This window comes from Podarcis liolepis (genome assembly GCF_965112155.1).
Source record: "Podarcis liolepis genome assembly, chromosome: 2".
In the NCBI taxonomy this organism is placed as follows: Eukaryota; Metazoa; Chordata; class Lepidosauria; order Squamata; family Lacertidae; genus Podarcis; species Podarcis liolepis.
Window position 1 is genome coordinate 28,217,417 of NC_139555.1, and position 13,953 is coordinate 28,231,369.

At 49.0% G+C, this 13,953-nt stretch overlaps 1 protein-coding gene across 1 annotated transcript in view; it reads left to right on the top strand.

The window, feature by feature from the left end:
* LOC310700437 (dynein axonemal intermediate chain 2-like) overlaps nt 1-13,953 on the top strand; it is an 82,574-nt gene that overhangs the window by 63,300 nt on the left and 5,321 nt on the right. The window contains exons 17-28 of the mRNA XM_083490061.1: nt 1-126; nt 1,974-2,168; nt 3,383-3,529; nt 4,724-4,846; nt 5,749-5,896; nt 6,853-7,027; nt 7,226-7,424; nt 7,624-7,894; nt 10,186-10,307; nt 11,717-11,871; nt 11,970-12,075; nt 13,799-13,895. Coding sequence (XP_083346187.1) covers nt 1-126; nt 1,974-2,168; nt 3,383-3,529; nt 4,724-4,846; nt 5,749-5,896; nt 6,853-7,027; nt 7,226-7,424; nt 7,624-7,894; nt 10,186-10,307; nt 11,717-11,871; nt 11,970-12,075; nt 13,799-13,895 — 1,864 coding nt within the window. The remainder of the gene's footprint in view (nt 127-1,973; nt 2,169-3,382; nt 3,530-4,723; nt 4,847-5,748; nt 5,897-6,852; nt 7,028-7,225; nt 7,425-7,623; nt 7,895-10,185; nt 10,308-11,716; nt 11,872-11,969; nt 12,076-13,798; nt 13,896-13,953) is intronic.

Consider the following 13,953-nt stretch of genomic DNA (forward strand, 5'->3'; position numbering starts at 1 on the left):
ATCTACAATGAGATGATCCGGGACCTGCTGAACCCCTCCCTGGGCTACCTGGATTTGCGTGAAGATTCCAAAGGGATAATCCAAGTGGCTGGAATCACGGAAGTGTCCACCATCAACGCTAAGGAGGTGAATGGGAATAAACCAATTATACAACGGGGGAGAAGCAGGAAGCCATAAATTTCGCTGCTGCCAAATGCAGTTTTACAGGATAGTGATCCCAGTTATGAATTTTATGTTCTGAAAGAGCCTGCCATAATTGTGTACCTATCACTACGGCAAGCTGGAGATAATTCTAACTGAAGATCCCGATACTGAATAGCCCTACAGTACTGAATGACATTGCCAACAATGGATAGCCTTGGACAAGACCATTGGTACATCTATCTCAGCTTCTTCATTCCTTCTGTGACCAGGATTGCATGTTTTGCCCTTGTTGTTAGGGACGCTGTCAGTGCAGCATCCCCACATAGCATCGTGGTTAATGGCCCACAAATAATCCGACCCTCTCCCCCCCCCTTTTTAAATTATTCTGTATTTGTGTTTTTGTTGCTAGAGAGTAAAACCATATTAGTCAACCCAATTGTTTGTTCTGCTGCTTATGAAGAGGTGAGACAAGCATTAAGGCTGAGTTTGAAAAGGTTATTCTTATTTGCATTTGGATTTAGTTTTTTGAGGCAGGAGGGGAGAAACGTTAGCAGTGATGGAACAAGAAATTCAATATTCTTTCCTGGATATTGTTTAAGAGGAGAAATAGATCAGCCCATTACTTCCTGGCAACAGCAGATGCTGTGGTTTTGAGGAATGGACCGGCATGTTTACCTGAAAGTCTTGCTGTGTTCAGTTGAGCCTACTTCCAGATAAATGAGCATAGGACTGCAGCCTTAGAAGACTTGGGCTACGTACACATGACAGAATTAAAACAGATTTCCCCCAAAAATCCTGGGAATTGTAGTTTACTCTTTACAGACCTATAACACCGTTAAAAAACTACAGTTCTGAGAATCCTTTGATGGGTGCTTTAAAAGTGTGGTATTGCTGCTTTTCCCCCCACCTGAGGAAAACGACTGTTTAGGTTTTGGCCAACCAGAAACAGATCCATTTCTCAGAGTTGTTGGGGTGTCCCCTTCCCCCTTCTGTTTCCCAGGATGTTCCTCCTTTTCTTTGGTCCTCGGCCCCCCCAAATCCCCACAACAATTCTCATGAGCTTTACCTCCTTATGTCTTTCCCTGATGACTCCATTTTGTGCTCTCACCACCTGTGGGGCATCTTCTCATCATCCAACAGGTAGTGGCTTCGCTCTTACAAAACCTTTAATATTTTCAGTTTCTGCACTTTTCTGAGTTGAGGGAAGAGGAGAGAAGAGGAGTATAGACTCCTATTCCTATAGAGTCCTATTCCTGAAGTGTCTGTTCATGTAAATATTGCTATGAAATATTACTGCCTGTGGTCCACTCAGGAGAGAGCAGAAAGCAGAAAGAAAGGAGAAACTCTGGGATATTGTCTTATGACTTCAATGAAAATAATTTCCCACAATGAGAGAAGTTGCGGATCTTGTAAGTCTGATATGGGAACAATATGGAGGAGGTAGGATGGACATTTCTAAAGAATGCCTACAGACACGTCCAGCTGAATATTGGCCTTTGTTTGTGTGAACAGTGACCAAGAGGTCTGCAGGCCAGAATAAACTTGTTCTTTTATCTGCGGTTCCTTAATCCTCTCTGTTTCCAGTGTTGCAGAATGGCCAGAGTTTAAGTAAGCCTCCTGTCAACAATATCCATGGCTCAATTTAACATTGAGGTGGCAAAACTTTGGAATGTCAGGTGTTCCTAGACTACAGCTCCCATCATCCCTGACCATTGGCCATGCTGGCTGGGGTTGATGGGAGTTGGAGTCCAACATCTATTGGGCCACAGGTTCCCTGTCTATTTTAAGAAGGATGCCTTTGTGCCTTCCACTGATTCCCTTCCCTGCAGATCATGCAGCTGTTGATGAAAGGCAATAAGCAGCGTACCCAGGAGCCCACGGCGGCCAACCGGACTTCCTCGCGCTCCCATGCTGTGCTACAGGTCACCGTGCGCCAAAAGAGCCGCGTCAAGAATATTATGCAGGAGGTGCGCATCGGGCGGCTCTTCATGATTGACTTAGCTGGCTCGGAGCGGGCCTCTCAGGTACGAGCAGAAAGGGGCAGGCTTCTCATCAGGAGGAGTTAGTCTAGGGCAGGGGTCAGGTCAGCAACCCTTTTCAGCTGTGGGCCAGTCCACCGTCCCTCAGACCATGTGGTGGGCCGGATAAATAAAAGCACACATTCTGCTTCCTGGACCTTCCGCAGGTCGGATTGAGAAGGCAATTGGGCTGCATCTGGCCCCCGGGCCTTAGGTTGCCTACCCCTGGTCTAGGGCAATGTTTCCCAAACTTGGGTCTCCAGCTGTTTTTGGACTACAATTCCCATCATCCCTAGCTAGCAAGGTCAAGGATGATGGGACTTGTAGTCCGAAAACAGCTGGAGATCCAAGTTTGGGAAACACTGGCCTACGGGGTTGTTCTGGAGGCTATGTATTTCCTGAGCATTGTCATTGAAGCCCTCTGGTGCTCAGCCTGAACATGTGAGCCCCAAAGTGTGTAGAGGAATCAGCACATCGGCCCCACCGATGGGGCCCTGGCCCTGATGGGGCCCTGCAGCACTGGCCCTGATGTGGTGGAACGCTCTGTCACAAGAAACTAGAGCCCTGCGGGACTTGACATCTTTCCGCAGGGCCTGCAAGACAGAGCTGTTCCACCTGGCCTTTGGTTTGGACTCGGTCTGACTCTTATGTTTCCCTCCCCTTATGGTCTTGATTTATCGGCTACTTTGAAATGAGGCTGCATTTTAAATTGCATTTTAACCTGTATTTAAAATTGGTGTTTTTCCCGCCCCCTCTCTTTTCCCCCTATTACGTTTTTACTGTGAGTTTATTGGTGTTAGCCGCCCTGAGCCGCTCTGGCTGGGGACGGCGGGGTATAAATAAAAATTATTATTATTATTATTGCTACTGCTAAATATGTGAAGGCCGGTGTGAGGAGGGGTACAGCCAGCAATGGGCCTGGGGCCACTGAGTTCATTCTGGTCCCTCTACACACTATGGGTGTCCTGTCTGAAGGGGGGCTTGAAAGGGGTTAAAATGAGGAGAGGAGTGGCATTCTTTCCTTCCTGAGACTGCTGCTCTGGAAGAAGCTTGAAAGCTGGAGTCGAGGGCACAAGAGAGCACAGCGAAGACGAGGGCAAGAGATTCCAACCCACTCTCAAAATTGCAGCCGAAGAAAAGGTCTCAGCATGCCCCCTGCTTGGTTTTTCTCGGAACAACGATTCCATTCTTGTGCCCCTCCTACTCTCCTTCTCCCACAGACGCAGAACCGCGGGAAGCGAATGAAGGAAGGGGCTCACATCAACCGCTCCCTGCTGGCCCTTGGCAACTGCATCAATGCGCTCAGTGACAGGGCAGGGGTCAAATATGTCAATTACCGGGATAGCAAGCTCACCCGCCTCTTAAAGGTAGGTCTGCCTGCGGGGTGGGGCTGGCAAGGAAGGTGCCTAATCATACAAGGTGGGCATAGCCTGAATTAAATGATATCTTCTCTCTCACACGTTCACGAGGCAAGGTTGGCTTGCGGGGAAGGATTTCATGCCAGTGTGCATTGAATTGTAGTCCTTTTGCTTAACAACAACAACAAAATGGCGGCAGTCTGGTTCTCGCTACCCACCGCCCCACACCACAGAGCTTTCTTTTGTCTCCTGTGGGGTGGGGAAGAAAAAAGCGTATTTGCTGGCTGTGGTCAAGGAAACAAATGGACAGTGGTGTTGTTCTTAAGGTGACAGAGGTGGGAGGAAGTGGAGAAATTCAAGGTGGGTTTGGTATTGTTGATAGCCTCATATTCGCCACAACATTTAGTTCCTTCCCATGTCCTCTCATATTAGGAACCAAACGTCCCTCAAAGTAGGCTGGGTGGGATGACAGGACCACAGTGCCCAATCTTGCCCTTGAGTGGAGGCCGTGACATGTGATCAACACCCGAGGGTGCCATGGCAAGTAGGGTCAGGTTGGAGTTGCAAGGCTTTATATCACTCCAAGCAAACAACTTGCACTTACAAGATTTGGAACTCAAATGAAACCTTTCATTCCTCTTAGGCCAGACTTCCATGTATCAGGCTCTGTACCCTTCCTGAAGAGTTAAGAGACAAAGGCATAGTCTCATGTTTCCCAAACTTGGGTCTCTGGCTGCCTTGGGACTACAACTCCCATCATCCCTCGCTAGCAAGACCATTGGTCAGGGATGATGGGAATTGTAGTTGAAAAAACAGGTGCAGACCCAAGCTTGGGAAACACTGGGTTAGTCCTTTGTCCAGGACATCCTGTAGCCTCTCACTCAGTTACCATCTTGCGTATTCCTTATATTAGTAAGCAGACATTGGGGAGATGAGGCCCCTGATGTCAATGGAGCCAGGGGAAAGGGAATATGGCTCTGGGGGCACTGTTCTGTGGTGCATGCATCTCAATCTAGGGGGGCTTTGGCTTAGAAGGTTCTTGGCTGTCCAGCTCAGGTTTAATGTGGGGCTCAGTTTTTGGCTCTGCCATTTGCTCCTCTGCTCTTCCTGATCTGGCTGGTTTGTCCTCTTCTGTGTCAAGAATCCTGGCTGCTGCTCAGCAGCTCTTATGTTAAGACCTACAACTTTGCTCCCTAATCCTAGGATTCACTAGGCGGGAACAGCCGAACGGTAATGATTGCTCACATCAGCCCTGCCAGCAGTTCCTTTGAGGAGTCACGCAGCACCCTGACCTATGCAGAGCGTGCCAAGAGCATCCGCACCACGGTAGGATCCCCCAGACCCCACACCCTTTCTCTAAAAGTTCTTCCACTTCCTAGATTTCTAACTTCTCTCTTACGTGGCCACAGTGGCATAGCGTGGGTTTCCAGAGCCCGGGGCTGTGCAGAGGGTGGATGGGGAATGACATCTGTGTCACCCAGGGGACCGCAGCCACAGAGATAAGAAGAGTTGTTCCATTGTCTGGAGCGCTCACTTCTTGGTTTGCTTGGAGAATCCATTTTCAGTGGAGCCCAGTGATGGTAGCGTGCAACTGTATTGAGGCAGCACCAGGCGTTGCAATTTTGCACCCCTAACAATTTTGCACCCGAGGCAAAACACTACGCCACTGGGTAAACATTCTAGTTGTTCCACCAGAGCCAAACCAATCCTTTAGTCCTCCAGTCCTGAGCATCCTAAATGCTGGAACCATTCTCAGATTGACACACAATTGTAGGGAACAAGACTTGCTCCAGGAAATGACAGTTTTATATCATACAGGACATCTCTTTTCAGAGCACGGCAGCTATATGATTGACAGGATACTAGACTAGATGGACCACTGGTTTCATCTGATGGTGTTGCACTTATGTCCTTCTAGAAAAAATGAGGGGGGGTAGAAAAACACCAGTCTCCTGCATTTCCAGTCTAGCAACCTTCTAACTGTTCTCCCCTCACAAAATATTATCCAGACTTTCATCAAGGTTCCCTACGTATGTTTTCACACCATCTCTGATGTCTCCAGTCTTCCCATTTAGTACCTACCCTACCACATAACATTTATATAATATGTAATGTTGGTGGAATGTCCTTAAGTTTTCCTCCCACATCTAGCAATTTAAGAGAACTTAAATTGGATGCCACAGTGTCCATGGATTTCCAGTACTCATTCCCTCTCTCCGCCTTGGCAGGTAAAGCGTAACCTTCTTAATGTCTCATATCACATCGCCCAGTACACAAGTATCATTGCTGACCTACGTAGTGAGATTCAGCGGCTGCAGCGCAAGATTGAACAGCAAGAGCCACGCCCAATGCGGTCCGACATCCGCAGTATACAAGGTAGGAAAGGCGAGGGATGTTTCTGCCAGGACATGGACACTTACATTCCTGCCTCTAGCCTTCTTATGCCTGTGGTAGCTTCATGCCTCACCAAGTGACACCTGTACAAAGGGAACAGGTGCCATGGAATGGGTGGGCAAGATTTTCCTGTGGCCCTCAAACGTAGCTGAAAGGCTGCAGTTCCTTCAGCTTTTACACATCACCCAAAAAGTATAGGCTCGGCGGTGTGTTGAAGGTTTTGGAGAGTGTTGGTGCTAACCTTTAAAGCCCTAAATGGCTTTGTCCTTGTATACCTTAAAGAGCATCTCCACCCCAATCATTCAGGCCGGACACACCAAGGGAATGAAAGACCTACATTGGCTCCCAGTACGTTTCCGAGCACAATTCAAAGTGTTGGTGCTGACCTTTAAAGCCCTAAACGGCCTTGGCTCAGTATACCTGAAGGAGTGTCTCCACCCCCATTGTTCAGCCCGGACACTGAGGTCCAACTCTGAGGGCCTTCTGGTGGTTCCCTCACTGCAAGAAGTGAGGTTACAGGGAACCAGGCAGAGGGCCTTCTCGGTAGCGGCACCCTCCCTGTGGAATGCCCTTCCAACAGATGTCAAAGAGACAAGTAACTATAACCTTTAAAAGACACCTGAAGGAAGCCCCGCATAGGGAAGTTTTTAATGTTTAAGGTTGAATTATGTTTTTATATAAGCTGGAAGCTGCCCAGTGTGGCTGGGGCAACCCAGTTAGATGGGCGGGGTACAAATAATAAATTTGTTGTTGTTGTTGTGTATCTAACAACAACAGCAGCAGCAGCAGCAAGTTGTGCAGTGGAGAGCTTGGTTGCCCTCATAGCACAACGTGAGGGAAGGGAGAAATAATAGAGATGTTTGGTAGCATCTTCTTGCTTGACATTTTGACCAGACTCCTTGCATTGGTTCTTTTTCCCTCCCTGCTGTTCATCGTAGCTGAAGTGCAACTCCAGGGCAACCCCTTTGAGAGGCAGGAGATGGACCAGCTGAGGGAGCAGCTGATCAGCACCTTCCGGGAACAAATGGACGTGCGGCGCCACCTCATGGAGCTAGAGAACAATTACATGGAGATCCAGATTGAGAGCTCTCGCCACCTCCTGGCCATTGCTGAGTAAGTAGGGAGCTGAGAGCTGGCAGGGCACCATCCCACGTTCTTTGGGGTTCCTAGTTTGAATTCTCTGTGAGTCTGTGCTCTGAGCCTAGGCTGCCATGTCTGAGTAAGGGCGGGGAAATAACACTGCTGGGTTTACCAGCGCTTGGGCCCTGATGCATCTTCCTTCCTCCTTTCCCCACTCGCCTCGCCCTACAGTTGGGAGCAGGAGAAGGCCCGGCGGGCCCAGAAGTGGCGAGAGGAGCAGAGGAAGGAGAGCTACAGCAAAGATGAAAGCGAGAAGGACTCCGACACTGGCGATGACCTGTCGGATGTGCCGGAGCCGCAGGAAGTGACGTTAGCCCGGGAACACATTGCCACTCTCCTGAGGGAGCAGGATAAACTTCACAAGCAGAAGGTATTCAAGCTCAAAGGAGCTAAGCGATAGCCACTCCGAGGGAAGAGAGGGATGAGGGCCCAGGGTTGCGGCCGCAGGGGGATTGCAGCATCTGTTGAGGCTGAGCTGTTTGCAGCCAGCAGGAGTCTCTTGGTCAGCCCTTCTGCTTGCTTTTGCTGGCCCCCTGTGACCCCGGCGTGTGACTTCCCCCCTGTGCCAGACAGAGCTGGAGAGGCGGTTCTGGGAGGTCCGTCAGCGTGGGCACCGGCTGGAAGAGGCTCTGCCCTGGCGCATCAGCTCCGAAGAGCAGCGGGAGGTTCTGAGCCTGCTCTGCAAGGTCCACGAGCTGGAGGTAGAGAACACGGCCATACAGTCGGGGGCCCTGCTGAAGGACAGCCTCATCCGCCACCAGGAGCGGACCGTGCGCCGCTTCGAGCGCCACCGCAGCCTTTGCCACCGCATCATCCACGAACAGCGGCAGATCATCCATGGTACGGCCGCAACCGCTGTTCAGTGCAGACGTAGGGGATCCGCTGCACCTTGCATTCCTAGGGCATGCGATCCAGGACAGGCAGAAAACCACATTTCCCACCTTTTGCACTAATTGAGAATGGGGTGTGTGTGTGTAAGGTTTTGGGGAATCAGATCCCTCCCACGGGGTCAGCCAGGAATCAGAGAAAGGATAAAAGCTCTTACCGTGCAATTTATTCAATCATTCACAGAAAGCGGTGAAGGAATGCAGCCAGTGTGGTGTAGTGGTTAAGAGCAGTGGACTCGTAATCTGGGGAACCGGGTTCGCTTCCCCGCTCCTCCACATGCAGCTGCTGGGTGACCTTGGGCCAGTCACACTTCTCTGAAGTCTCTCAGCCCCACTCACCTCACAGAGTGTTTGTTGTGGGGGAGGAAGGGAAAGGAGAATGTTAGCTGCTTTGAGACTCCTTCGGGTAATGATAAAGCGGGATATCAAATCCAAACTCCTCTTTTTCTTCTTCTTCCCTATATAATGGCGTTGCTCCAAGTAAAGCCCCACCCCTCTGCATCTCCCCAATTCTACATCACTCCTATGTTGGCTAATCTGAGCTTTCTGCTGCCAAGTTCTCTGTTCTAATACCCTCAATGCCTGCCTGGTCCTGAGAGAGGGGTGTGCCAGGAATGCTTTTCAGAGACACTGAGTCTGTCAGCTGTCTCTCCCCTGGGGCTTCTCTCAGAGGCGGAGCTAAGTGCTCTGGTACCCGGAGCAGTGCACATCTTGTGCACCCAGGGGCGGGGCTAGCCATGAGCAGCGAGCATCCCAGGGGGGCGGGGCAGTGATGTCACCCGGGGCAGGTCGCACCTACCGCACCTCCCTTCCTCCGCCAGTGGCTTCTCCTTCTTCCTGCTGTTCCTCTTTCCCAGCTTCTGCAACCTCTGAACTCTGGCCTTCTGCAAACCACTGTTTTAAATCTATACTGTCCTCCTATTCTCGGGAAGGTTCAGGGAGGGGGGGCGGCCTCCACCTTTCCTTCTCAGTCTAGTCCCTGACAGTGTGTGTGTGAGTGAGAAAAGTACATCAGTGTGGAAATGTTCCTGAGATGTTTTAAAGCACAGCATGGGTTCACATTTTGTTCCCTCTCCACTCTTTCTTTCAATCTGATATAGACTGCCTATGTTCATAGACCATTTTGAACCCATGGTATAATGTAGTGGTGTTCTACGTATCATTCAGGAGGAGTTAAAAAAAAAAACACCTTTACAGTTTACCCAAACATTTGAGGGCTGAACAACAGTGCTGGATTACCAAATAGGCAGCGTATGCACCGGCTTATGAGCCCCACAACAATGGATCAAAAATAATATTGGGAAGAAAATTACAAAAACATATTAGGAAATTATTTGCGAGGCCCGAGATTTTGACTGCCTAAGGGCCTCCACGGAGTTTAATCCGGCACTGCTGAACAATGTGGTTCTGTTAACCTTGAAATTATTGGTTGTGTCAGGAGATACGGCTGTGTTTCTTTTTAGATATTTTCATTGATTTATTTGTATTCTATTTTTTTTTTATTTCAAATTTTTATTAAGTTTGTTTTACAACACACACACACATAGAACTAAACATAAAAGTAATAATACACAATCAAAAAACAAAAACAACAAATAACAAAGAAATACAAATAAAACATAATAACGTATGGAAACTTACACAGATCAAACTATATATATATATATATATATATATATATATATATATATATATATATATATTTCAATTCTTCTTTTCTTCCAATTGACTTCCTTCATCCTCAACACGGTTCTCTTTTCGTTTTTGGTAAACTGTCTCCTTCTTAGTTCATTATTACCCCACTTTCCTTCTGTTTTTAACTTTTATACCATAATTTATTTTGCAGAACTTAATCGAAACAAGTCCAAATATTAATTTGAGGGCACTGCTTTTTAAGGTATTCTCTATATTTTCCCCATTCTTTTTGAAATCTTTGCTTGGGCTGACACCTAATGGCTTCTGTCAATCTAGCCAATTCAATATAATCAAATAATTTATCTTGCCACTCTTTTTTTGTCGGTATTGTTTCTTTTTTCCAATTTTTGGCAATTAGTGTTCTCGCAGTCCCTGTAACGCAAAGGAATATCCATTCCCTTCCCTTCCATTCCATTCGTTTATTTGGATTCTGCCTAACCCGTTTATAATAGGGGTCATGGTCGCTGTTGCAGACTAGACCTGAAACATGTGTGGAGCATTGACTTGTCCATTGTGCAACCCTTTCCCCATCCTCTCTCTTCTTGCCAGAGTCTCAGCTGTCGGTGCCATCCCACCTAGAAGAACTGTATCAAGCCTACTTGCATGAACTGGACGAGGGAGGATTGGACCGTGTTGCTGCCATTGACCGAGCGGCCGCCCGGGCCCTCAAGGTACCATGCTGCCACCGTCTCTGGTCCTAATCCACAGCAACAACTCATTGGTGGCACCAGCCTTCATATATAAAGACCACGCTGTCTGACCTATTATGAGTCCCATTCTGCAGGAAATGCCTGACTTGGCATGGCCCTTGTAAGGCAACTTTGGGGCTCTACAGACCTAGCCAGAATCCTGTTTCTCACTAGGCTTTCTGCGCAAGCCTAAACAACGAAGCAGAAGGCTTTTTGAACCTAACCACCTACAGCCAAGTCCAAATCAGAGGCAGCCAACCTCACTCCAAAGTTTATCCTTGGGCTCATTGTTGCATCTGCATTAAATAATCAGAAAGATAAATTAGCAGGCAAAACCCAGAGAAACCAAGCGGCTGAGCATATTACACCAATCCCGGCCCAACTGCACTGGCTGCCAGTTAGTATCCGGGCCCAACTCAAAGTGCTGGTTTTGACCTATGAAGCCTTTAAAAGCTCAGGACCCCAATACCTCAAGGACCGCCTCTTCCCATATAAACCATCCCAGACTGCAGTCATCATCTGAGGCCCTTCTTCGTGTGCCTCCTCCATGTGAGGTCCATAGGGTGGCAACATGAGAATAGGGCCTTCTCTGTAGTGGCTCCCCGTTGGTGGAGTGCTCTTGCCAAGGAGGTTTGCCTGGCACCTTCATTATATATATTTTAGGTGCCAGGTAGAAAGTTCCTTTCCAACCAGGCCGTGGGCTGATTAATATACTACAGCCTTTTAACTGTGTCTGTGGGAAGGGAGGGATATCGTTTTGCTCTTTCGTTTTACTTCTTTGCTTGTTTTTATCCTGTATTTTTTTCTGTGAACCGCCCTGAGGTCTTATGATGAAGGGCGGTGTATCAAACAAACAAAGTTGATCCAACGAGACGGCAAATAACTTGTTTCCTAATGCCACCGGGACACGGGTGGCACTGTAGGTTAAACCACAGAGCCTAGGGCTTGCTGATCAGAAGGTTAGCGGTTCGAATTCCCACAACGGGGTGGGCTCCCATTGCTCGGTCCCTGCTCCTGCCAACCTAGCAGTTCGAAAGCACGTCAAAGTGCAAGTAGATAAATAGGTACCGCTCCGGCAGGAAGGTAAATGGCGTTTCTGTGCGCTGCTCTGGTTCGCCAGAAGCGGCTTAGTCATGCTGGCCACATGACCCGGAAGCTGTACGCCGGCTCCCTCGGCCAATAAAACGAGATGAGCGCCACAGCCCCAGAGTCGGCAATGACTGGACCTAATGGTCAGGGGTCCCCTTTACCCCTTAATGCCACAGGTGGTGTTGCTCCTTCTTGGGCCATCAACTTCAGCTACGAACTATAGGTGGAGAATGCAAGGTTGCAGTTGCTTTTGGCTATACCTGCGGTGCTCTCAGAGTATCCATGTTCTCTTTTCCCTGCAGGACACCTCTGTGCCAAAGCTCCCCCCGCTCCCGGTGGAAAGTATCCTGGACTCTGACCAAGAGAGTGTAAGGACACTGGGCTCTGAGTACCAGCAGCCGCCACGGAGGGATTCCCGAAGGGGCACTCTCCCACCCCTTGTCCCCGAGCCAGACAGGTAAGATTAACTTGATACCCTTTTGTGGAACGTATCTCGTGCAGCCCCCATCTCAAGATCAGATACGAACAGGTTATCTTTCTTTCTCTTCTCAGCAGTGAAGCAAGCCAGGTGTTCAAGGCTAGTCCTCGGGCCCGGCAGATCAAGAATTCAGCAGTAGTGACACCGCCTCCTATCCATGTGAATGGCATGATCACTCAAGAGGTGTGAATCGACAGGGGTGGGGGGAGTGAATAACAACAACAACAACAGTAATAATAATTTATTTCTACCACGCCCATCTGGCTGGGTTTCCCCAGCCACTCTGGGCAGCTTCCAACAGAATATTAAAAACAATCCAGCATCAGACATTAAAAACTTCCCTAAACAGGGCCGCCTTCAGTTGTCTTTTAAAAGTTAAATAGTTGTTTATTGCCTTGACATCTGGTGGGAGGGCGTTCCACAGGGCAGGCGCCACTACCGAGAAGGCCCTCTGCCTGGTTCACTGTAACCTCACTTCTCGCAGCGAAGGAACCGCCAGAAGACCCTCGGTGCTGGACCTCAGTGTCCGGGCTAGATGATGGGGGTGGAGACGCTCCTTCAGGTATACAGGACCAAGGCTGTTTAGGGCTTTAAAGGTCAGCACCAACACTTTGAATTGTGCTCGGAAATGTACTGGAAGCCAATGAAGATCTTTCTGGACCGGTGTTATATGGTCTCGGCGGCCACTCCCAGTCACCAGTCTAGCTGCCGCATTCTGGATTAATTGCAGTTTCCGAGTCACCTTCAAAGGTAGCCCCACGTAGAGCGCATTGCAGTAGTCCAAGCGGGAGAGAACTAGAGCATTCACCACTCTGGCAAGACAGTCTGCGGACAGATAGGGCCTCAGCCTATGTACCAGATGGAGCTGGTAAACAGCTGCCCTGGACACAGAACTGACCTGCGCCTCCATGGACAGCTGTGAGTCCAAAATGACTCCCAGGCTGTGCACCTGGTCCTTCAGGGGCACAGTTGCCCCATTCAGGATCAGGGAGTCCTCCACACCAGCCTGCCCCCTGGCCCCCAAGAACTTGTCAGGATTCAACCTCAATCCGTTAGCTGCCTTCTATCCTCCAACCGCCTCCAGACACTCACACAGGACGTTCACCGCCTTCACTGGTTCTGATTTAAATGCATACTGATGAACACCCAGCCCAAACCCCCGATGATCTCTCCCAGCGGCTGCATGTAGATGTTAAAAAGCATGGGGGAGAGGACAGAGCCCTGACTTGATATGCAGAGGATTTGTGCCTTCGTTTCAAGAATGCACGGGCATTCCTCTGTAATAAGAGACATTTCTACATACAGTGGTACCTTGGTAGTCGGAAGCCTTAGTTGTGGAACAAATCACCTCCCAAACATCACAAACCCAGAAGTGAGTGTTCCGGTTTGAGTACATTTTTTGGAAGCCGAACGTCCAACGTGGCTTCTGCAGCTTACAATTGGCTGCAGGAAGCTCCTGCAGTGAATCGGGAGCCGCACCTATTTCCGAACCTTTTCGGGAGTCGAATGGACTCCCGGAACTGATTAAATTCAAGAACCAAGGTACGATTGTAGTTGGTAGCGTTCTGCAAAGACCTGCAATTTCGTAGCACAGCTGCTTTACAGAAGATCACGCCGAACAGAAAGAGGAGGTGTTTCAGCGGCAACCATTTTGTGTATGTTCGATGAGCACGCAACTGCCGATGCACATGTTGCTTTGGGCCTCGAAAGGGGGCAGGGATGGAATGGGGCAGGCTTCCACACCCCCACCCCCACCCCACGAGTTGCCTGTATATATTTGAAAAATTGTACTTGTGGAGCCATGATGGGGGAGGCTGCAAAAAACAAAAAAAAATATGTGGCTCCAGAGTTCATGAGATGAGAGTTGCTCTGTCTTGACTTTCCCTGCCTCTGTTCTTCTCCACAGTATGTGCCTCGAGAGAGTTTGGTAAGCCTGAGTAGCCAACGAAATTCCTCCCCTGACAGCAGCGACCACTGCTCTGACGGCATCCTGCCACGCGGAGGTAACTATAACCCAGATATTTTAAAGATTACAGTGGTACCTTTGCTTATGTACTTAAT